General features: G+C 45.7%; 1 protein-coding gene across 1 annotated transcript in view; it reads left to right on the forward strand.

The window, feature by feature from the left end:
* Positions 1-1484: 1484 nt before the first annotated feature.
* The window catches only part of LOC110363746 (zonadhesin), a 36507-nt gene continuing 13506 nt past the window's right edge, over positions 1485-24485 (forward strand). Inside the window, exons 1-33 of the mRNA XM_065040526.1 lie at positions 1485-1567; positions 3895-4012; positions 5171-5258; positions 5664-5852; positions 6350-6458; positions 8639-8743; positions 10102-10294; positions 10791-10927; positions 11482-11706; positions 12120-12261; positions 12544-12667; positions 12901-13035; positions 13132-13275; positions 13365-13566; positions 13654-13794; positions 14093-14275; positions 14679-14750; positions 15128-15254; positions 15488-15627; positions 15764-15967; positions 16295-16444; positions 16840-17019; positions 17433-17684; positions 17792-17983; positions 19211-19360; positions 19504-19607; positions 20007-20224; positions 21873-22093; positions 22301-22447; positions 23114-23278; positions 23473-23624; positions 23851-24019; positions 24250-24358. Coding sequence (XP_064896598.1) covers positions 10921-10927; positions 11482-11706; positions 12120-12261; positions 12544-12667; positions 12901-13035; positions 13132-13275; positions 13365-13566; positions 13654-13794; positions 14093-14275; positions 14679-14750; positions 15128-15254; positions 15488-15627; positions 15764-15967; positions 16295-16444; positions 16840-17019; positions 17433-17684; positions 17792-17983; positions 19211-19360; positions 19504-19607; positions 20007-20224; positions 21873-22093; positions 22301-22447; positions 23114-23278; positions 23473-23624; positions 23851-24019; positions 24250-24358 — 4055 coding nt within the window. The 5' untranslated portion in view covers positions 1485-1567; positions 3895-4012; positions 5171-5258; ... (3 more) ...; positions 10102-10294; positions 10791-10920. The remainder of the gene's footprint in view (positions 1568-3894; positions 4013-5170; positions 5259-5663; positions 5853-6349; positions 6459-8638; positions 8744-10101; positions 10295-10790; positions 10928-11481; positions 11707-12119; positions 12262-12543; positions 12668-12900; positions 13036-13131; positions 13276-13364; positions 13567-13653; positions 13795-14092; positions 14276-14678; positions 14751-15127; positions 15255-15487; positions 15628-15763; positions 15968-16294; positions 16445-16839; positions 17020-17432; positions 17685-17791; positions 17984-19210; positions 19361-19503; positions 19608-20006; positions 20225-21872; positions 22094-22300; positions 22448-23113; positions 23279-23472; positions 23625-23850; positions 24020-24249; positions 24359-24485) is intronic.

A 24485-nucleotide genomic window follows, 5' to 3' on the forward strand; every position in this document is an offset into this window, starting at 1 on the left:
CTTTGGCCAACCCTCTGCACATTGTCCTGCTACTTCCAGCATTAGCTTGGTTTGTTAGCCAAGCACTGGTCCTATTTCTCTGGGTTCATTTTCAGAGGAGTCAGCTTTGATTTGCTGAGTTTACAATCCAATCTTTCTGCCAAAGCAAGAGCCCATAGTGCAAAGTCAATGCATGAGATTACGCTTTTGTCTATTTATTTACTTCTCATTGATGCACAAAACCCACTTGTTAAGCCACCTCCCCCTATGTCTTCCACCAGTGCAAACTTCAGAAGGCAGCGTTAGCTGCTGGCTGTGATTTCACATGCCATTTTTGACAGTGAATTTCTGTGTGATGTTTATCAGTCTCAGGAGCTGGGAGATACCAACAGTCATCCTTTCTGCTGGGCGCAACTGCAAGTGAAGGGTTATGGGCAACACAGATCCAAAGACACTTACCCTTTCCTGTCCCCTTCTCACTAAGGAAAATGCAAAGAAATAAGAGGTTTTCAGCAGTGTCTCACCAGAGTATAATTTTCAGTAATTACAGTATAATTATGTAATCACTTTAACAAACGCTGCCTCAATCCTCTCAGGGTGCGCCTCTCAAAGAACACACCAACAGAAGTATATCCTGTGATGAAGTGGGCTTTATGAAATTTTGAAAGTGTTGTCCACCTTGTGACAATATCCCACGACAGCCCTGGCCTGCGTTCCATAAGTGTGCGTTTACCAGAGGAACTCAGAAGCTGTGGGAGTGTACACTGAGCCAAGGGTCAGTCTGTTCCTGCCTGGTTGATTTGGCTCATCTCATAATATAAGTATTTTCAGTTAACCCTTGTCAAAGGGGCAAAATGCTCTGACATGGCATGTGGCATCAAGCTGGATTTGGGGTGTGACAGGAGACTCAAGGATATAGGCACAGGGCAGGCTGAGCACACTGTACCCATTTGAGAAAAAATAATGACTATGTTTTTACTGATGTTTTTCACTTAACTATGAGCACCTGTGCTTGAGACAGCTTTTCCAAGACAAGCCTTTTTGGATGAGTGCCTTTGTCTTTCTTTGCAGCCTCTGACACTCCACATTCGTACTTGAGGTGTGAGGTTTTGTTGAAACAGCGGCTTTTTGTTGTTGCTTGTTAGTCCCACCAGTCTCTTTCAAACTTGAGTTTAATGCAAGTGGGTTTGATACGGGGTGTATGCAGCGTTATGTCAAGTCGTTGCCCTGTAGAAACCCAGGGCTATTTTGCTGTTGATTTCTCTGGACCGAACCGTCCCCCCTTGTTTTCTGCCCCCTCACCTGTCCCTGCAGCTCTGTGTTCCCCTAGTCCATTGGCAATCTGTGCTGTCTCCTGGAGATGTCTGGGAAAGCTGTACTGCAGCTTCGTTTAAATTTGTCTCAAGATCTTTCTGGTTTTCGCTGTCATAGCATTTAATTTACCTCTGTGTAGCTTTTGCCTTTATAAATTCAGCATTTAACTTTGTAACGGTAACTGATTTCAGGGGGACTGTGGCTTCCTGCAAGGTCTGAGGTGGCTCCCGTCCCTTCTGGTGCATCCACAAGAGGGCAGTCTTCCTGCGCTAAGGTAGGCGGTGCTGCTGCCCACACACCTGGGGGTCTGTTACTGCTGGCAGTGAGCTGAGCAGAACTGGGTTCTAGTGTTCAAATAAAGAAAAATGGTGCTTTCCTGTTTTGTGAGGGACTACTCATGTTACAAGGCTGACTGGTTTCTTTAGGACTGGCCAAACAATTCAAGAAAAATAGGAGCTTTTTCAAATATGGTCAGGTCTGCTGAAGCAAGAGTCAGATCGGTGGTGGAAAGAAGATGAGTGTGTCAGTTCTGGAAGCTGAGCTGTTTTGTATCCCAGAGGAATGAATATGCTGATACTTGGTAGGCCTCCAATGCTTGCAATCGAGAAAAGGGCGAGTATTTATTTTCCTTGCTGGAGTTGTCTTTGCATTTCTGTGTGTTGCACCCAACAGCCTAGATTTATAATTCAATCTGTGTCTATTTGTTTCTTGACAGAAGAGAAAGAAATAATAGCAAGGTTCTGTTTTCTTTATAGCTGGGAACAGATACTTATGGCTTAGCATCAGCGTAAACTGTACAGGGCTTTGTGAAGTTTCAGATGAATGGTGCTGCTGCTGCGTGAAAGTAAATCGCAGTGTCCTGGAGTGAGTTGCAGGTTATTCTGCTGCACTCGCAGCAGCTCATTTCTGTACCAGCGCACTTGAGGAGAAAGACACCAGGCCAGATTCTTCTTTTTGCTGACACCAGGAGCCAGTGTGGCCAGGACAGTGTTCTGGTTCAAAATTGGTCCAGACCCAGTGGATGTCAGAACCTGTTTTGAGAGGTTTCGAGTTCAGAACTGGGAAGCCTCGATGGCTTCGTGCTGTACTGGTGGGGTGTGTGACACACAGCAAGTCACTGACCCCTTCAGAGCCCCAGTTGGGCTGCAGATAAGTAGCGGATCCTCCTTTGCCTTGCTCTAGCACGTGCCACAGGGCTGAATTTGACCTGTGGGTTATCTCTGCATAAATCTGAGATTTCTATAGTTAATTAGGGAAATGGAAATGAGACAAAGCGAATCTAACCCCTTGTCATGTCTTTTCTGAACTTTCTGAAGTACAAGGGACAAGCAGGTCAAAGATAGGAAAAAAAATCAGAAGCAGTTGGCGTGGTGCCTGCCTTTACACTGCTTTGATTAGGTTTTAATTGGTAATTCTTGCTTGTAATATAAGATAATTGCAGAGATTTCCAGGAATTGTTTGTAGAATATGAAGAAGCAGACACATCTGAGTTCTACCGAAGGAGTTTAATTAAAGACTTTATAAAGTGCAACAGATGGTGCTTAGCTAGTTAGGAAGACAGGCGTGAGGCCTCTTCGTAGACGTTCAGCCGTGATGGTTAGAGCTTCAGCTCCCTGCTGGTTAGAGATGCTCTGACATCATTGTAACTTACAGAAAAAAACATATATATTTTCTTCACAGTCTTCATTGGAGCAGGTACTGAACCGTGTGGTTTTCGTGTTACTTCTAAAAGTATGTTGAAAAAGAAAAAGGTCTGTTCTGAAGCTGCGTCTTCATGAAACGGCTTTAGGATACGATCTGCTAGTTTACTTTTGCAGTAGAATTGTGATTTCGGTTTGCTCCCCAGCACTGCCGTAGCTTTGATGAAATTTAGCCGTGTGCATCATCGAAGAGTTACCTTGGGAAGGGAAAAATTAGCTGGTGAGTAGTGGACGTTACAAGGGAGAATCCTGTTGTGGGAAGAGTTCCTCTGGGTTTTTAAATTCCAGGAAGAACCTCAAACTGCAGAACAAGTAGCTGGCAAAGAGGGACTGTTTCACGTAGATGTTGAAGTAAAAGAAGAAATTAATGATCCTGTAGGGTCCTTTTCATAGGATCGTCTTGTTGGACAGATCTGCAGTGTTGACAAGCATCCTTTCAAGCTTCCTGCATAGTGGATGCTTGAAAGGTATGCATTTATTTCATGTTTAAATGAGTTTTCTCACTTTTTAGTGTCAGTAATGCTTCAAGGGAGCTTCCATGGGATTAACGCTTTGGCCGTAATTTCTCTCTGCAGCTCGGTGTTCATTTCACTTCAGGCTGTATTGAAAAGTGATTACTTGGGAGGGATTTGGTTACACTGGGCTTCAACAAAGACAACACCAGATGCTCAAGAAACATTGTAAACATAAGCTTTGAGCTTTGTTGTTGTTGTTGTTTTCCTAGAACTGTTTACTAACCCCTATGGCAAATGCTTTGAGTTGGCTGATTTTGTTCTGTAGCCTTAGGATCCTCCTGAGAGGTGAGTTGGTAACTTTCTTATACAGACCATAGGTCATTTAGCTTGGAATCTTGAATGTTTATTCATTGTACCTTAAATTTACGTCTCTTGCTTTCTTTTAGGGACCTCTTCCCTCTCTCCGGGTTGCAGCGTGGACTGCCAGACCCACTGTCTCATAGACTGCACACAGGGACATTACTACACAGCTGGCAACTGCTTGGAATGTCCGACAGGTTTCTAGTAAGTCTGTTCCTTCCTTCCCGCTCAGTGCTTAAACTTGCGTGATAGGAAAGTTAACCATTTGGAACATCATTTGTACGTTGAGAATATTCCGAGAGCTGACTTGTCATGCAGACGAGCAGGTGGGACACAAAGCCTAGTAACAGTCCCTTATTTATAGATGGATAATCAGCTGACCAGGAAAACCACTGTCTTTGACTTAAAATGCTCTCTAGGGCTTTCTGCAGCGACTGGCACTCACAGCTCCCCTTCGGTACAATAGTCCCAGTAAAATGTGTGGCAGTCTCTGCATTTGTGGGAATGTACAAAACCAGATTCCCTTTGAGATTGCTTGGGAGAGGTTTTGTGCGTTATGCATTTTGTGTACTGTGTATTTAAGAGAGGCAGGAATGTTATTTGTGTTTGTAGCACCAGCAAAATCTAGGCTGATTTTCAGCTTAAAAGAATAATACAGGGTATCTTTAGCCTCCAGTGCAGGGAGTTCTCCCTGGAAAATTAGTTCTATGTCCTTGCTACTTAATTACCGATGTGCCATTCAGATAATGTGATGTAAACTGGGTACGGAGCAATAATCTGAGGACGGAGAAGTCTGGGCACAGAGAACACTGAGTTGCAGGGGGTTGGTGGTTACTACGCAGAGGTGCTGAACCCAACACACAGACTATCAGCCATCCTGGGGCTGTGTTGCAAGCAAGCCCTCAGCTGGAGAGCTGTCTTAAACTCTGGTGTATCGTCACCAGCGTGCTCTCTCTTCCTCAGAAGAAGATAATTAAGACCGCTTTCTCTACCACACGTGGCCCGCTTTAAATGGAAGTAGAAATGGTCATTGCAGAGTTTTCAGACATGATCTCAAAACAGATTACAAAAAACAGGTACTGTTCAAACTGCGTTGAACTTTAAGGTCAGATTGCTACATGTCCTACTGCAAATTCAGTCCTTGTGTGTGCAATCCAAGCGATGCACCCCGAGCTCCTATATATGTGTTAGAATCTTATGAGGTCCAGAGGCATCTGCTCTTCTGTGGCTAAAAGAACATTTGTGAGAGCAGTTAGAGTGAGGATGATTTTCCTGTGTCTGTACAACACCCATACTGCTGGTAGGGGATAGAATTCCAAAGTGGAAGAACTTAACTTTATAACTTCATTATTTTTGATCCAGTTGCCCTGGGGGTCAAGCAGCTCCAAGGAAGTGCCCACTGGGAACAGCCAATGGACTGACTGCTCAGGCAGACGTCACAGCCTGCCAGGTAAGCTGAAGGACAGGGGAAGAGAGCAAGCAGGTGAAGTGGAACTTTATGCTTCTTCTTCCATGTATTTTGAATCATCTGATTTCAGGCTTCTTCCCAGATTTTGTAATCTGCTTTGAAATTTTTCATGAAATTCCTGCACTGTACTGGGCTCTGATTTGGCTCAGAGAAAGCAGGTTGCCCTCCAGGTAGGCAGCAAGCAGCGCTCCCTCCGTTCATTGTTTACACCACCGCCAGCAAAAAGCACATGTTGGGATCTCTCAAGAGGATGTAGGCCAGATTTTGAAAATGATCCAAGATCCTTTCTTTCTGGCACTTGAGCTGAGAATGTCTGAAACTGCTGTTTTACATTATTTATGTAAAGAATATGTTTCTGTGGATCTGATGCCTTTTGTGTCACTGCAGGTTTGTCCTCGTGGCTATCTCAGCCTAGAGAGCGGAGCTGGGTGCCGTGCGTGTCCGGATGGCTATTCCTGCGATCCACGTAGTGGTGTGCAGAGGAGCTGCAGTCCTGGTCAGTATTCGCCAGAGGGAGAGTTGGAGTGTCAGGAATGTCCAGAGGGATACATCTGCCCGGATGGACGGAGCAGGCAGGTATGGATTGAGCATGTTATTCTCCAAAGGCAAATTTTCATCCTTCTGGATGGGCAGGGCCTGAACATAAATATATTGTCAAGAGAAGACAGGCTTCCCTGGTTTAATAGTAGGGTGTGAACCTTTCCACATCAAAGAAAAGCATTCAAAACACTTCCGTGGTATAGTAGATCCAAGGTCTTCCACAAGTAGCCTGTATTAAGAGAAATAAATATTTCTCATCTAAATTCTGAGCATGTTAGTGCTCCACCCATCTGCTACCACTAAAACCTCAGCTGAGGACCCAAAGAAGAGAGTTTGAAGTGCTGGTTTTGCTTCTAGAAATCGTCCCTAGAGAATAGAGCTGAAGCAGTGCTGGGAAGGGAGGAGAGGGCAAAGAAGGAGGAAGCACAGGACAGAATGGAATACTGGGCGTTTTCCTGACTCAGGCTTGCCTGGGATACAGGTTTGTGCAGCAAAACCTTTCAGTGGTATGAATTTGTGTTTCTTTCCCCTAGCGCTGTTTGGCCGGTCAGCAGCCAAACCCAAGCCGCACTCATTGTGTAACCTGCACTCCTGGTTCCTTCTCAACCGAGGTCGCTCTGCTGTGCCAGCCCTGCCCGGCAGGTAAGTACATCTCATGAGCATCTTCTGTACAGTAAAATATAGAACTTAAGGAGACTGAAATGACACTTTGCTCTGGCTGTATTAGAACAGAGATAGGCTCCTTGCGTCACTGTAAAACTGGAGGCTTAAATACAAATCCTGTGATGAAGCAGCTGTGGTTCAGAAGAGTTCATCAAAAGCAGAGTATGAAAATGAGAGAACACCAAGAATCACATCAGGTTTTATTGGTTTATTGGGGAGGTCTAGCTGATGTTGCCTTGGAACATCAACTGATATGTCTGAATGTGCAAGTGTTGCTGAGCAACAAGGGATGCTTTTGTTTTCTCTTTCCACACAGAAAACAGCTCTCTCACTCTGAATTTAACTGATCATCTGTAAAATTGATGCACACGCAGTTACAGCTTCCTCTACTTCAGGGCCTTGACTCACTGGCCATCACAAATACCTGTTCATAGTGGGTGCTGTACTCCCAGGTGACAACCGTAGGCCTTAGGAATCGGGGACATGTTGTAGTTTTCTTACCTAATTTCTCTTTCTGCTTGATGCTCTGAAAGAAATCCAAATAAGCTCATGTTTAGGAAATTGCAGCGTGTCGTCATTGCGTGTCACAAATTCCTAGTTGAGATGCTGATGCAGAGTTAGGCAGCAGGGGAACAGACTAGGAGAGACTATGTTTTTGCTGCAAAATGGTTATCTTTTGAAATTGTGGTAGGTATAGAATGTCATTTCACTTGATGAATTGGCTAAAAACATCCATCAAAGGAAATGATGGTGTAACTTGGGAAACCACCTTAAGTTCCATTCTGGGAGCATTTGCTATTTGGAAATAATCCCGATACAAAAAGCCAAAGCTTTGTTTTTGCCTAGGCTGGTAGCCTGCCTCTCTTCAGTGAGGGTACAGGTTATTCCCTCCGTATACCCTCCAACTTTAATTCCTATTTCCTAGCCCACCTGTACCCTAGATAGCAAAAAAGGCATTACAGGGAGATCATGGTGTAGCTGTGGATTTGCAAAAGAATGTGTAAGTCACTACAGGGATGCAGTCTGTGATCTACAGTCCTACCAAGCCTTTCTCTCTCCTGGAAGCCCTGTACTGCGTGTGAAAATGAAGTATTTAATGAAGAGCTCCAGGTGGCTTCTGCAGAGTCACTAAACCCAGTAATTTGATTCTTAGGTCTGTAATTAGAATCCCTCTTATTAAATAATGAAGAGCTCCTGTACTTTGGGTACCTTACTCGTTGTCCAGTAGAAGGAGAAATGGAGTAGCTAAAGAGATCGTGCTAGACCAAGATCTCAGTAGTTATATATAATGCATAGGTGAGAGAATAGAACAGGAGATTTCTTATTTCCAGTGCCTGGGGTTAGGTATGAATAGCAAATAATTAATCTATCACAAGGTCAGTCATACATGGAAAGTGATGGTGGTTTTGTGGATGTCTATCATATTACACTTTACTGTGCTCTATAGAGGGCACCATAAAAAAAATCAGGAAACATTGGCTTCTTTGGACTTACGGTAGTATTTATAAATTTCACTGTCCAAACGTTTGAACAAGTGAACAGACATTGGCATGTTAGAGCACAGATTTTAGAGTGACAGATTTGCTACTGTATTATGATTATTTATAGTGCAAGGTCAGCCAGAGGCTGCAGTCAGGTTTCTCTTCCTGGGTATCAACCACAGAACCTAGAGAGAGTGGGGGAAGATCTCTGAGTAGATGATCAGCAGGTTAAATATATGCAGAAGATCTCATGCTGAAATTCATTGCTTTCAGTGTTAATACTAGTCCCTCTTGTGTTCTTAAATCTGCATAAGTCATCCAGCCCAATTGCAAAGCCCGTTAACGGTAAGGAATTTGAATACTGTCACAACCAGGAGAGGCCTGAGGATTCCTGGCGTTCTTTTTGATGGTTTGACTGACTTTAATTATATATAATATGTGTACTTAGTAGTATTGCATGTGTGTGAATTAAGTGTCATTCCTGTGCTGATATATAGCAATATATTTCAGCATAGCAGTGGTGCTTTGATGCCACAGTTAAATCCTTTTATCTTCTTTTTAGCCAGCAAATACTTGTGCTTTCCCATTTGTCCCCCTGCAATGTACACTCTCTGCTCTGAGTCTGAATTGTCCAGAATGTCATTTCTGAACCACGTGTCATGTTCTTCTTCTCTATAGGTCACTTCTGTTCCGATGGCCTTGCAGTCCCTCCGTGTCCAGCAGGGAGTTTCAAGCCCAAAGAGAGACTTCGCACACCCAGCAGCAGCTCTTCATGTTTGCCAGGTCTGTGCCATAGCAGATCTTCATTTTAGACAGTGGGTGCAACAATTCTCACTGTAAATCACACTGTTAAGTACATTCTTATGAAGGGTCTGGCAGTTAGAGTACTTATTTACTAGCCTCTAGCTCAGGCAATACTAGAGCTGGATGAAAGGAACATCCATGGAGTCTCCTTAGAGTCACCGGATTTGTGGTGGTATCTCCTTCAAATCAAGCCATACATTTTTCTATTTGATAACTTCTTTTGTAGTGGATGACTGAGCTGCTAAAGCATCTTGACTGCTGAATGATTTTTACTCACCAGCTAAGTCCGGGAAATTGCTGCTTTCTGCCCACTTCTGAAATTAAAACCACAAGTGCATTTACACGGTGCAGCAAGGAACAAACCTTACATCTCATCAAGACAGCAAAATTCAAGAGACAAGGGCCAGTGCCACTTGAAAAAACACTTCAGAAGCTGCAAAGTAAATTAGAGTTTAAAAACTCTTTTGGTTTAATAATGTAAGCTCTTATGTTATGCCTGTACTACTTCATGTAATGATGTTGTCAAATCTCCTAAGGAACACTTGGCAAAGGCAGGACAATGCCTGCTGCAAGATAGGCAGGGGACACACAAATAAACTGTGACAAGCCCTAGGATTTCAGGTATCCTACCATGAGGTAAATGATGCCTTGTATGGTAGTAGCCTGCATCCACTATTTGCACCACACTGTGTTGTGTGACGTACTTCAGGCAAGAAATGGAAATTTTCTCTCCCTATAGCCAAGTGGCCTGGACTCTGGTTATAAAATGGCAGTACCCTGATTTGCTAGGGGTGCCAGTCCACGTCATGAAGCTTTTGTCAGCTTAAGGCAGTTTTTGAAGAGCTCCATGAGGTTGCAGCAGGTATCCATGTGCTTGTACTGAGTATATCTCCAGTCTGTGAAGCTTGCTCATCTGTCTCTGTATTCAGAATGCAAACACAGAAGCAGCTCAGCTTTTGTGGAAACCCCAGGCTCTCTTACAAGTGAGGACTAAGCATCATGATTATTAAACATACCTGCAGCAGAGCGTGTGTTTTAAGGCTCATGTTTTTGTTTATTTTTTAATGTACCCCATTTCTTGTATTATCGACTCAGAACACAGCCCAGATGGTTTTATCGCGTCCATCAGCCACTCAATCCACTCAGCTGCAGTAACATTCAGCTAATCCAATACCACCACCTTCTGGCTTTGCAGTAACTTTATTGTTGGTATGAATGAACCTCCCCTATACTTTCTTGCTGTAGGTGAAAGCAAAGGAATCATATTTTCTACAACCTTCTGTTTTGTCAGCAGTTCATGCTCCCTTTGGGATCTAAAATGTGTTCTCTCTCTTTAGGAATCGGATTGTGTCTGAAGTGCCCGGCTGGGTATTTCTGTCCTGCTGGAGCAAGTTTTCCAGTCCCGTGCCAGCCAGGTACATACAATCCTCTGCAAGGACAGGACGAAGCCGCTGACTGCAGAGCCTGCCCGGCGGGGAGAGCTTGTACTCAAGCTGGCTTAGCCCAGCCTGACACAGAGTGCTTACCGGGGTAAGCTGTGGTTGTTTGCTGTGCTTCTTTTTGTCTGTGCGTGTATTTCACCTGCATTGGTTTTTGCTTTGTGCATAGGGAGAGGTAGGTGACATCCATTGCTATGTCAAGATTTTATTACAGTTTCTGGTAAATCAATGTGACGTAGACTTTTCTGGTGGAAGGTACTGCTGCCTGCTATTGCTACAGAAAAGATGGTAAAAATAGACAAGAATGAAGGCAGGCCACGCTTCCCATGGTTATGAACAATGCGACCTGGCCGAATAACCCAATTTTCTTTTGGTGAAAAATGTGTGACAGCACCATTCCATTCACAGTGCCTCATTTTAATGATTTTTGCATTATTGATTGTCACTTACATTGCTGTCAGCCACAGTATCAAGTGCTTCACCTTCTTCCCAGCTGCAGCGTTCATCCTAGTATTTTGGTAGGGCACAAGGTTTGTTTCTGCCTTGCATCGAAGCATCTGTCCTGCTAGCCTGCTGTGTTTTGTTAGGTACGTGTGCCCAGCAGGGTCATCCAGCTCTCATTCTCCCAGCAACGCCTGTCCTCCAGGAACAGTTGGCAATGACTTCAACCTCTTTGATAAGTCCCAGTGTGAAACGTGTCCTGCTGGATTTGTCTGTATGAGAGGTATGTGGCTTTTTGACAAAGTGAACTGTGTATTTTGGTAGCCAGTATCACAGAGCTCACCAGTAAGAACTCGAGCAGGTCAGTGAGGTTTCACAAGGATGGTAAATGGGAAAAAGTTGTCCTTTAGTATTAGTGCAGAGATTGTTGTGCCTGCTGGACAAATTAGTTTTAATTTTACTGTGAAGTTTTCTCTTTATGCCACCCATGGTTACTATTTTAACTTCGTGACCTCGAAGCAGCCAGTTTTAACAGTCTTCAGAGTTTTTAGCTTATAGGTGGCCTCTTCGCTTTAATATCTATTCCAGCTTTGGTTTGGGGCACCTTGTAGGATACTTGAGGTGACGAATAATTGCTTTAGTAACCAGTTCTCTGGTAGAGCCTCTCATCAACAGAGGAAGTCATTATTGTTATCCCATTTCTGATAGAGAAAAGGCACAAAATGAGAAGACTTAACTCAGGGTTAGCCAGCAGAACTGGAAATATAATGAGGGAACTGGATTTTGTGAACCCATTAGGTTACATTGCTTCTCTTAAATTTGTCTTTGTGTTTACAGGAACTGGTGGGAAGCAGAAGCCTCCCACTCCGTGCCCAGTTGGTCACTACTGCCCACCAGGGACAAAGCACCCGATGCAGCACAAGTGTGCCCCAGGCACCTGGAGCAACAGGACAAGCCTGACCTCGGAAGAGGAATGCTTTCCATGCCCCGCGGGCTGGTTTTGTGTTGGAGGAGCCCGTAGCCCTACTGGGATGTGCAGCTCAGGGCACTACTGCCCTCAAGGTAGGCAGCTTTTTGCAGGAATGAAGGAGATTTGCTTTATTTCTGCCTTTGGAATTTTTGTGGACTCTGGTAAAGTCAGGTGCTGGCTTGATCAACATATTTTTTCAACGTGGAGTTCGATAGAAAACTCTGTTCTGTGTAGTCAATGCTGTAAATCCATACTGTTTGAACTGAGCATCTTTGTGTCACTATTTTCTTTCCCTTAATTTGGAAAGAATTAAAATGCACAATCAAGTGTCTGATACAAGCACAATTCTACATTTGGAACTTCTTGCAAATACATATTTAAATATGTATTTACATCTAACTCATGTAAATACTTAATAGCAGTAAAGAACAGGGGATCTTATTGCCTTCTGTCTTTGAGGCTATATTAAGAATTAGGATGGTTCTGTCCTCTCTTTTTTGGAAAGGTACACGGAGGGGCACGCAGCACCCCTGTCCTGCAGGAACGTACAGCCCCAAGCTGGGCAGTGGCAGAGTGGGAGATTGCATCGCCTGCCCTGCGGGAGCTTTCTGCACCAGTGGGACCTCCAAGCCAGTTCCATGCCCACTGTGAGTGAACTACACACACTGCAGTCGTATTTCTACGTGGCATTTCAGAACACTTCTGATCTTAAGTAGTATCTTTTACACCAGAAACATTTGCAAGTTCCTTTCACATTGCATGTTACTGCATGCTCCGGGCAAGTTTTTCCTGGATCGGGCTCTTGGCTCCAGAGTTTGTACATTACCTCTATGAAAAGACTAAGAAAGCAGACCAGAGGTGCACTGTGCTTTTCGTGGTCACTTTGCTGCTATTTGTGACACTCCCTTCTGTTGTATTTTCTCCTGCAGAGGAACCTATCGCATGGAATATGGTGCAAAAGCGGCTGCAGATTGCATCCCTTGTCCTGCGGGGTATTACTGCCCTGAGCTTGGCACTGTTACTCCTCGAACATGTGGTGCTGGCAGCTTCTCAGTAAGTAACAATAATTTTATGCTGGCATCTTGTTCAACATAAGGGCTGAATTTTGGCAGAAAGGGGAGCTTTAAGGGGAAGTTGAGGCTTTGAGTGCCTCGAAGGAGGCACTGGAAGGAGTCCGCCTCCTTGTGTGATGAGTCTGAATGTTTGAGGTAGTAGAATGTGCACAGTTTATTTCTTGATGTGGCAAGCCCTGTAACTACCAAGTTCTTTGCATGTTCCCTCTTTAGGACCATGGTCAGTCTCTTTGTATGGGCTGTCCAGAAGGTACATTTTGCAATGGGACAGGCCTGGCTGCACCCCAGGATTGTCCCAAAGGGCATTTTTGCTTGGCTGGAAGTTCTTTGCCTCTCCCATGTCCAGTGGTAAGAATCAGATACAGACTTGTTTTTCAGTCAGTGATTTTCAGCAGGCTCTCGCTCTGTTGGCAGGGCACACTTACCAGGTCTCTCATTGTGCAGGGCACTTATATGGATGTGGTCGGAGCAGGTTCATGCAAGCCCTGCCCAGCAGGCATGTACTGCAGCGTGGCTGCTCTGCCTGAGCCAGAGGGACATTGCCAGCCTGGATACTACTGCATTCAGGGTTCCAGCAGCTCCTCACCTGTGAGTGTTGGATATCTCACGTTGCTTCAGACCTTTTGGTGCTACAAAAGTTTTCATAAACCATATTCATTTTATTTTCCTTGCTTCAGGTGGGGCTTCCATTTGGAGATCTTTGCCCACAAGGGCATTATTGCCCTGCTGGCACGAGACACCCAAAAGAGATGCCATGCCCTGCTGGCACCTGGAATGGACAGCGAGGAGCCCAGGATGCCACATGGTGCCTGCCTTGTGCCCCTGGGTTTTTCTGCAATATGTCTGGCCAAGATGCTCCTGTAGGACTTTGTGCACAAGGTGAGACAAAGCCAGAACTTCTTTAGCTGCTTAGAAATTAATTTGGTTTTGAATGGGAGATGAGACTCAAACGCTTTCTGCTTTCAGGCTATTACTGCACAGGAAGGACAAAGACTGCAAAACCAGAGGATGGTATCACTGGAGATCTCTGTCCTCGAGGACATTTCTGCCCTGCAGGCTCAGCAGCACCTTCTCCCTGTCCCAGGGGAGAATACAGTAATGCAACAGGTTAGACACTGGATCTTTGCAAATTCAGTGTGATTTGGGGGAGATAGAAACACAGATGGTATTTTTTTTGTCTGTATTCTAGAATGCCTTGATAGCTGCTGGCCAGGGGTAGGCTGTTGGTTTTTTCCTAGTGTCACATGGGGAAAATACTTCACCTCTGCAGCAGCCCATGTATTAGGATTGTAGCAGTGAAATTCAGTGTGCAGAAAGCTAGTAGGCAATTAACCAGATTTCCTTGCTGTTCTGCCTGCCACCTGATGGTGGGATGTGGAGGTTAATTCCCATATTTCCTTTACAGGTCAAGACAAATGCTTTCCTTGTCCTGCTGGGTTTCACTGTTCAAAAGGACTAAGACATCGCTGTCCTCCTGGCTTCTATTGCCCTCAGAAAACGGGAAGCAGTTTTTATCCTTGTCCCCCTGGGACTTACAACCCCTCCTATGGACTCACCCACGCAGACAGGTGTCAGCAGTGCCCTGCAGGTGAGGAAACCACCGAGTATTCCGACTGTCTGAGTAGGACAGTGTCTAAGAGGGTGGTCTCTCTTGCGTATCTCTTTTCCTAATCCTCCAGTGTGTGTTTCACTCTTAGGAAACGCAAACATGAAAATACACAGTCCAAGGAGGTGCCTTGTCCCTCTGGTTTTGTCCCCAGTGAGCCATGGGGTTTTTCGAGGCTTTGCAGAAGAGTTTGATTTACACTTGGCATTTCCCAGAGGAGCATGATCGGAGTTGGAATGTGGTTTTGTCCCAGTAGTGCTGATGCTGAGGGATTTGCTTTCTCAAAGTCTTCCCCTTTGCTTTCCAATCAGTGCATGCAGCACAGTGGCCCTCCTGTTTTCTCTTCCGGTTTACTGATAAATCTTTTCCCTCTGTGGTGTTCCAGGAATGTTCTGTGGAGAATGGGGATTATCCTCTCCAAGTGGTCCCTGCTGGCCAGGATTCTTCTGCACAGCAGGTATTGAATTTAGTGTTCACATGGTAAAAAGAGAAATGAAAAAGTAGGAAGCTGCAGCCCTTCAGAAATTGTTTTTTGTCCATTCTCTGTGCAGCCTCTCCCAGGGTTTTACTGCAGAGAGTGCCAGTATAGTCCTGAGGAGTGAAGCTATGTGACAGGGTTACACTCAGTCACATCAGGAGTTTCTCAAGTACTTATGGTACTTGCTGTTTATTATTCCATTCTGGTGTAGATTTTTTAGCTTTATTGTAATAAGTAACAATCAGCTGTTCTCTCTTCCAGCTATGGGAATGTTTCTGTAGGCATCGAGGACAGACTTGCCTGTGAATAGTAACCTGTATCATTCAGGATACCTTTTTTATGTCTTCCTCATGTAGGAGCAAGTGTCCCAAACCCTAATGGAGCCACAAACACGAGCACTGGTGGCCCATGCCCACCTGGACACTTCTGCCCCGCTGGCACAAGTATCCCACAGCAGTGCCCCGTGGGCACTTTCTCAGACAGGTAAGCTGCTTCCTTCTGCTGATGCTCATTTTTATTTTATTTTTCTTCTGGGTTTCTTCCTGAGTCTTTTGAGCAACAAAGCACGGTTCAGTATTGCTCATTAGAAAACACATCTTTGCATTGATCATAGAAGCGCAATGGTTGTTTTCACTTGGCCAGAGGTGTAGGCGTCAGTGGTCTGTCTGCTGAACTTGCACGCTTGCTAACAGAAAGCCTGCTCTGTCCCTCACCAGGCTGTACAACCAGCACAACTCCAGCTGCACAGTGTGTCCGTCTGGCTATTACTGCAGCTCTGCTGGCCTCACGGCACCCTCAGGACCCTGCTCAGCGGGGTTCTACTGCCTCTCTGGAGCTTCCTCACCATCGCCGCTTGGTAAGCTTGGTGTCTTCATCTGCCTGTGTCCAATAAGTAGAGGTTTTGGCAACTTGAAAAAAAATGTGTGGTTAGGTCCCTTTGTTAGCATTGTCTCTCCCTTTATTGGCCATGTCTTCTGCTTTCTGTGTCCTAGGTATGTGGGAGAAAGGAGGCCCTTGTCCTGTGAGCCACTTCTGCCCAGGAGGAACCAGCTTGCCCTTACCCTGCCTTGCAGGGACTTACAACAGTCTCACAAGACAAGCTGCGTGCTTCCCTTGTGCTGCAGGCTACTACTGCCCAGAAAATACCACCAGCTACAGTACAAATCCTTGCCCAGCTGGCTTTTACTGCCCCAAAGGTGAGATGGGCCCAGGGGACAAGGCAATCCATTGGCCAGGGTGAAACATCCTTCTTCTTAAAGGCAAGAAGTGACGTCTGTGAACAAAATGTTTGTTAGTCTGGTTCTTCACAGAAAAAAACCCCAATATTTTAAACCATAGATATGGCTATGGCTTAACCCCTTCACATACAAGCTAAACAGCCTCCAGAGACTGTCTCAGCCATGAAGCTGTGGAGATCAGCAATGAGATAAACTGCAAAAGATGACATTAAGTGATACAGCAGGATCAATAGCCAAGATAGTATTTATAGTCCATGAAAGATTCTTCCTCTCTTTATTCTAAAGGAACCAGGTTTGCTACTGAGTTTCCCTGTCCCCGGGGCTACTATAACCCCGATCCCATGACACAGAGCTTGGATAGCTGCTTGCCCTGTCCACCCGGGCACTACTGCGGGAGGGAGAGCTTGACAGCCGCCTCGGGCAAGTGTGATGCAGGTGAGTCTGGGTCTGTTTGGCTGTCGTCTTGGACTGCACTTGGGGGCAGTGTGTTTGGGAGGCAATGCTTGTATCTTGCAGCATGTACCACGACCTTTCCGGTCTGAATTGGATGCTGTGCCCATAAAGCAAAAATACTGAATTTAAGGTTTTAAGTTCTCTTATTACCTTTGATGATATGGTATTATATAAAATCATCTTTGCATGTTCTATTGCATGGACAAATATGCCATGGTGGTGTTTAACTTTGGTAATATTAGCCTGTCGCATACTCTGTGTTTTTATGGTTGTGCCGTGCAGATGTTACATGCAAAAGCATCCCAGCTAGTTTGTTTATGATAATTTCTGGGGCTCTGTTATTCCTAGAGCTTCTCAATCATGTTTTCTGTTCTCAGGTTGGTTTTGCATCTCAGCTGCTTGGACCTCACAGCCTTTTGATCTGGATAACTACACCAGTGCCAACTGCCTCTGTCCAGCCACTGCCACTGGAGGGAAGTGCATAGCTGGTTTCTATTGCCCTGAAGGAAGCCCAGAGCCTCTTCCTTGCCCTCCAGGCTTTTACTGCAATTCCTCAGGTTAGTGTGTTTGGAGGAGTTTTGAGGGCAGTTAAACTATCTTTGGTAAGGTTAATTAAAGAGTCAGATTACGGTGTTTTATTCCGCAAAGATTGTGAATCCAAAAGCCAAGCAGCTTGTGTTCTAGCACTTTTTCTTTTCTTGTTTATCTCTTAGTGGAAAGACACAAACCCTTCAGCCCCTCCTGTAAAGGTGATCCTAAAAAACTGTTTAGGCCTTTAGCTATCTGGTAGTCAGTTGTTTAAGTAAGTAAATATTGGAGACTGTAGATCGAGATTTTAAATAACAGAGCTAGGCACAGGCTAGGACACTGAAATCATTGTGATAACAAGGCTGGTCTGGTTTGTTTAGTCCAGAAACTGTGATTTCTCTAATGTCACTGCCTTATTTGACTTGATGTTTCCTTTCCTTAGGACTCTCTTCCCCGAGCGGTCGTTGTTTGCCTGGATATTACTGCACTTCAAGGGCACGGATGCCCAGTCCTGTTAATGATGAGACAGGCAGCCTCTGCCCAGCAGGCCACTATTGCCCAGCAGGCAGCGGCAAGCCAGAGCCATGTCCCACGGGCACCTTTTTACCTCAGTCTGGGATGGTTTACCGTAACGCCTGTCTGCCTTGCCCTGGGGGCACGTTCTGCCAAGGAGAAGGCCTGTCCAGCGTTTCTGGTGTGTATTGCATGTGTCTAACGTCTTTTTTTCTCTTCTAGTTTGGACTTTTTATGTCTTTTTTTTTTTTTTCTTAAGCCAAATGCTGAAACTTTTCTTTCTTGTAGGAACATGTTACGCTGGGTATTTCTGTGATCCTGGATCCACACAGCCAGATCATAAACATTGTCCCCCTGGCTTTTACTGTCCTGAAGGCTCTGAATTGCCAGTGCCATGCAGCCCGGGAAGCTTCAACTCTGACAGCGGAAAATGGCATTCAACAGACTGTCAGCGCTGCCCGGCTGGATTCTTCTGCAGCGGTGAGTCTCTGCTGGTGTGTTCGGGAACTGGAGGGTGACACAATGTGAGTCAAGATGGACATGCACTACAGCTTTATTTTTTACTAGCTTGTCTGTAGCAGATAGAGGAAGAACAAACTCAGTAGGTGCCACACATCATCTTTGGTTAGTGACAGTTTCTGCAGGATGTGCACTAAGTGCTCTGCATCATTTGTCTTCCAAAACTTCACAGAATCACAGAATGTTAGGGATTGGAAGGGACCTCAAAAGATCATCTAGTCCACTTCTATTGGTTTCTCTCAGTAGCACTCTCAGGTCACCCATAACAATTCTTGCTGTTACACCTTCTTTCTTCCTTGGCTCAACCACTTCTTCTAGATGACTTCTATGTCTTTGGCCTCTTGGGGAAACAAAATATCCTGGCAAACAAGCGCTTGGTACTGGCCAGCAGCCAGTGTCTCTGCTCTGAGCAGCTGCTCCTTCTCGGTGGTTCTCACCATCTGTCTGTACAAGATGTTTATTTGCTCACCCCAACACTGAAATATTTGTGGTCACACTGACGGTAACAGATTCACCCATCACCTTCCGTGAGACAAAGAGGCTTTTCCTTTCTCTGAGTCTTCTGTAAGACTTAGTGGAACAACAAAAAAAAAAAGATTCTGAATGCCGTAACTTCCTTTCTTCTGATAAGGTTCTGCAAAGTCAGTATTACATGGATTGGACTGGACAGGCAGATGCATCAGTTTCTGCCAGGAATGGAAGCCAAAATATTTTTCAGGAAGATGAGGTTGCAGGTGAACAAGTAGGCTGAAGCCAAATCTTTCTCCTATCTTGGGAAAGAAACTCCATGCCCAGGAAAATACAAGCAATGCAGATATCCCTGTGTGGCAGGTCGTGTAAGCAACAAAAGAAAACAGACATCTGTATCTGAGCTAGTTTTCTGTACTCCTTCTGTAGGAAGGAAGAGAAAGAGGCACTCCTGTCATGCGATTTATCTTTCTCATTGCACATGTCTGCCTTAGGATGAAATGAATTGCACTTGAAGTGCAGTTCCTCTGGAAGTGCTATTTCTCTCCAATTACTGCAACGGGAATCTGAACAACTGAATCAGAAGTCCGCACAATGAGTCCCATGTCCTGGCCTGGCTGAGCTAATCGGGAAGGAAGACTGACTGTAGTGATAGAGAATGACATTGCCTGTCACCTCTTGTAATATATGCTGAGGAAGACGCTGTTCTTTGTATCCTAGGTTCTGGAGCACGTGCTCCTGAGCTGTGCCCTGCTGGGTACTTCTGTCCGCCAGGTACCAACTTCAGTACAGAGCATCCCTGCCCCAAGGGGACCTTTGGCCCCAGGACTGGTGCTGCTAGTGAGTCAGACTGTGAGCCCTGCCCAGCAGGTAAGTATGGACTTGGCACAGGAAATCCAGGGATGTATGTGGGAAAGCTGAGGGAAATATGACTTCTTCCTTCATGTTACTGACTCCTCCACTGATCTTCTGTGTTGACCCTCACTCTGAGGTTGCTTTTCTGTTCATTTTAGGCATGTATTGTGCAGCACCAGGTCTGTCGCAGCCTTCTGGATTTTGCTATTCAGGTTATCATTGTGCCGAAGGAGCCGTCAGCCCAGCCCCCTTCCAGCACAGGGTGAGTGAGTGCCAGGCAGCAGCACAGTAAACCTAGTGACCTGGGGACAAGCACTGATCTGTCACAATCCCATAGCTGCTGGTGTGACATTTTCCAAGCATTACTGCTCTGTATGGAGTTGCTCATGCCTTTTACTGCTGCCCTCGAGAACTCCTCAGATGGAGTGACATGCTGCTCTTTATGTCTGCTGGAGTATGTTGCTGCCTGCTAATACATTCTGGCCAGAGCTTCGTTTCTGGGGATTGCACTGGAGTGTGCTGTCTAATATCTCCTCCAAAACATGGCATCAGGGACAAGATAGCCACGCCTCAGCAGCCAGTGCCCTTTTTATGCCACCTGAGGCGTAAATCTTCATTTGGTAACACTTTTTCTTTCCTTCTCTGTATTCTTCTACTACAGGTGGAATCTTCCAGCCTTGGTCTGCCTGGCAATGACATCTGTCCTGCAGGGCACTTCTGCCCCAGTGGTACTGGGTATCCTGTGCCGTGTCCTTCTGGAACCTTCTCCACCCTGGTGGGGCTGCAGGCAGAGGAGCAGTGCCAGCCCTGCCCAGCCGGGCGGTATTGCAGCGGGGCAGGATTGGCTGATCTGGCCCAGACATCACCATGTAACGCAGGGTACAGTGAGACAGTCGCTTGTTAATGGGAAAATACAGCCAGCAGGTTGCCTGTAGGTTATATAGTAGAGGGACATCCAAACTAAAAGATACTGGGCCTGAATATCTCTTGTCAAATATCTTTCATGCAAATATTTGTATTCAAGATGAATTAAACCGCAAAGACTTTGTTCTTAGCTCATCGTGTCAGTTATACAGCATCTGCTTGGTGATCTCAGTAAAGTTTTAGAGCCGTTCCTTTTCCATTTATGTTTGCCTGACATTCTGTCCCAGCCTTCTACGTGTTTTTTCACTGTTTTCACCCTAAGTTTAGTGTTAAAAATCCCTTATTTAGCCTCATAATCACCCTTGTTGAGCATTTGACCTTGGCATCCTTTTTCCCTTTCAGTATTTTATCTCTTCTCTCACAGGGTGGTGCAATAACCAGTGACAAGGGAGCGTTTCTAGCCAGCAAAATACAAGCAAATGGCGCCGTTAGCAATGTTTGTCCATCTTGTCAATATGCCTCGTAGCAAGAGGTTACAAAAGCAAAACCTTCCTTTTATTTTATCTGTGAAAGAGCATCTTAGAAGTGATTTCACTATAGCGCTATGAGATTTCATGGGGAAAGATTTCTGATAGCAGATGGCTCTTGAATCTAGTGGAGAAAAATCACGATTAAATTTGGCTAGAAGTCGAAGCTGAGCTTAGATTACAAGTAAGGCCTACATTTGGAATGACTAAAAATAATTAGCCACAAAAACAGTCTTCCTGGGAATAAGAGGAATTTGCCACTTCCTATTTGAATTTTAAGCCCTCCTAAAAATTCATTTGACCCTAGAAAGCTGTTACAGCCTGGCTGTAAGAGTATCAAGGTTTTCTGGGCTGGGTGTTAATTGCTATTAGAGGATTATAAATGTCCCTCAGCTTCCAAAATCTGTGGAGTTCTTGCCCTCCAACAGGGTACAATTTGTGCTATGCCCAGCTTGCTTTTCAACATCTCTGCCATGTAGCATCCGTCACTTCTCATAGCCTGCTCTTCAGTCTGAATAGGTCTTGCTTCCAAGCTTTGCTGTTCTTTTGTTCAGGGATGTTGCTTTTGCACTCAGTCATTTGCTTTAAGGATTAGGAATTGTTTCTTCTTCACAAACTACATCCTTTGAATCCTTGTTTGCAGCATGAGATGGGATCATGGCTCTCATTTCCTTGTTGCTTAGCTCTTACGAACCGTAGCAGGTTTTGTATTTCTCATCTTTATTTGTTGTGAGGGTGTAGGAGGGAAGTGGTAAAGAGAAGAGTCGATGATGGCATTAAAACAAAGGCCTACAAAAAGGCTGGAGATAAAAGGAGGCTAAGCAAAGTCAGCAGGAACTGAACACTTGGGCTTTGTGCTTTGAAGTAAAAAAAACCCCAACCTTTCATTTTCAAAGGCTTTTCCTTCTAGAATGAGAACACCTTCCAGTCAGCTTGGTGCAAAAAAGCCTCTTACCAGGATTTTCGAGTGGGCACTAAATTACTGATGCAGGAGGGAAAGTCGTAAGCAAAACTGAAGTAAAGACTGTTTTTCAAGGGATGTTTGTTAAAGTGCTCATCCCTGGTTCTCTCTAAGTGACTCCTCCATCTATTACCTCTGAATAGGGTTATTTAAGGTCTGAATTCTCTCTCTACAGGTATGTTTGTCTGGAAGGAAACTCTGCTCCCTGCCCTGCTGATGGGATTCACGGATACAGATGTCCCAGTGGCTTCTACTGTCCTGCGGGCGCTGGGCTGGAGCTGCCGTGTGAGCCGGGCACGTTCAGCCCTGTACCTGGGGCAAGTGTCTGCCTCCCTTGCCCTGCTGGCATGGTGTGCAGCAGCACGGCCACTGTGCAGCCCTTCAGCTGCCCCAGAGGTGAGCAGTGCGTGCGTGCAGCAAAAACCCGAAGCACTAATGGGAAAGGGGCACAGTGGATGCCTGCACAGCTCTTTCTGGCTGAGCCACAGCAGTGGTTCAGTCTAAGGGGTGGGTATTTGCCATTAGTTTAGCAAGCTCAGCATCCCCACCTCTTTCTCCTTGTTTTTTTTGAGCCTTGTCTCATTCACGTCTCTCATTGTACAGGTTACTATTGTCCAGTTCGCACTGCTGACCCTCTGCCATGCCCCGAGGGGACGCTGAACGCCTTGGAGGGGGCATTGGCCCCCACTGCCTGCAAGCTGTGCCCAGTGGGGAGGTACTGCAGAGGAGATGCCAACTGGGAACCTGACGGTGAGTTTGGTTAGTGACACAGCACCCACAACAGAGGGGTTGGTGATTCGAGCATGAGGGATGCAGGGAAGTAGAAAACATACCTCAGTGAACAGAGGTAGTAATGGATATTGGAGGGCACCCTTCTGCCCTTTGTCTGTGCCTGTCAGTCATTTCTCTGTTTCATTCTTTTAACTAAGCATTTGGCTTGGATATTACTTTTAGGTTACCTCATTACTTTCCTTGTCTCCCTTAGTTTCTTCTGTTATATCTTTCTTTGCTTTTCACCCTTTTATTGCTCTTCTTTCTGTTCTAAATCCTTCCCCTCACTTTCAAGCACATAGTAATTGTCACTGGGCCAAAATGCAAAGGTTAGGCACATGAAGAGGGGTAGAACTCTTTCCATAGAAAACAAAATATGTGGAACCAGCTAGAGAAGTGAGAAGGTAAGCAAATGCCAGATGACATCAACACAAGTAAAGAAAGAAAGTTATAGAGGCCAAAGCTTTGTGGGAACTCAAACCAAAGGTGAACGGCCCAGGATATCAGCAATGATAAAACAGGACAGGGATGGGCTTTGGCTTCTCTGAGTTATCTGCCTCCTTCTGAGGGTTTGAGAAGGTATCTCTACACTGCCCATGGTGCCATGGGCTGGTGATTGTGACCCTCTCTGTTCTCCCATGGCAGGTCTGTGTTCAGCTGGGTACTACTGTGAAGGAGGAGCCACCGATGCCATTCCGCAGGGCACACCTGCATTCCCACTCAGTGGGCCCTGCCCTCGTGGCCATTATTGTCCAGAGGGTACTCATTTCCCAGTTGCCTGCCCAGTTGGGACCCTGAACAATGGCACAGGTGAGTGTGACTTCTCCCACAGGTTTCTCCTGTGGTCCCCAGGAATGGGAGACTTCATTGCCAGCAGCCGTGGTGGGGTGTTGGTATACTCAGCCAGGCCTAATGGTGGTGATGTTATATATTGATACAGGTGCTGAGGATGTGCACTTTCACCTCCCATGCTCATTGGCATTGACTTTTGTTTTCCTCCTCAGGTGGTACCTCCCCAGAGAGCTGCGTACCATGCTATCCTGGGTCTTTCTGCGCTAGCGTTGGTTTGAGTTCTCCAACAGGACCTTGTACTGAGGGGTTTTACTGCCCAGCAAACTTCAGCTCCGTCAGCCCCACAGCATTCCTCTGCCCTAAGGTATTGCTTAGTCACAGCAGCGCAGTGAAAGAGATGGCTCTCAGCTCTGGGCAGGAGGTGTTTGTTTTCTGCAGTGGCAAAGGGTTACATGTGCCTGATTGAAATGTGGATTACATCTACACAGAATGTTGCAGTAGGCTTTGGTACTTCTGGGATTCACCCTTTACACAGGCCCTGAGTTTGCCACCATCTCCATTCAATCCTCTTCCTTCTCTGTCATTGCCAGGGTCACTTCTGCCGGTCAGGGGCAGCCCACCCAACACCCTGCCCTGCCGGGGAATACCAGCCCGCCAGGGGCTCTGCATCCTGTGTTCCATGCCAGAGAGGATTCTACTGCCAGGAGCTGGTGACAGGAGACCCCAAGCGCTGCCCACCGCATTCTTACTGTCCTACAGGTACATGAGACTTGTACACCAAGGATTCTGCTGTTGTGTGCCTCACTGTGATCCCACAGTTGTGCAAACCTAATGTGTGTCTTCCTGTAGGCCAAGTGCTGAGGATGTGGCAAAGTTGCTCCCTTGCTTTCTGGGAGTCATTTGTTATGCTCTGTTATGGTTCTAGAGTCTTGTCAGATCACAACAGTCTTCCTGGGGTTTTTTTATTGTCTCTGTCATCTCCCTTTCAGGCACACAGGTTCCTGTCGTGTGTCCTGAAGGCACCTTCACTCCTGCAAACATGTCCGGCCTCTGGAATGAGAAGGAATGCTTGCCTTGCTTACCTGGGCACTACTGCAGGTGATGATTCGTTTCAGTCTGGCATTTTTTCACTTTGTCTTAAGCAGTTTGGCATCCTTGTTTTGTGCTGATAAGCCAGTGCTGAGTTCCTTCTAGTTTCTCTGCCACATAAAAAGAAAAGAAATGT

The sequence above is a fragment of the Columba livia genome, chromosome 24, assembly GCF_036013475.1.
Source record: "Columba livia isolate bColLiv1 breed racing homer chromosome 24, bColLiv1.pat.W.v2, whole genome shotgun sequence".
Taxonomy (NCBI): Eukaryota; Metazoa; Chordata; class Aves; order Columbiformes; family Columbidae; genus Columba; species Columba livia.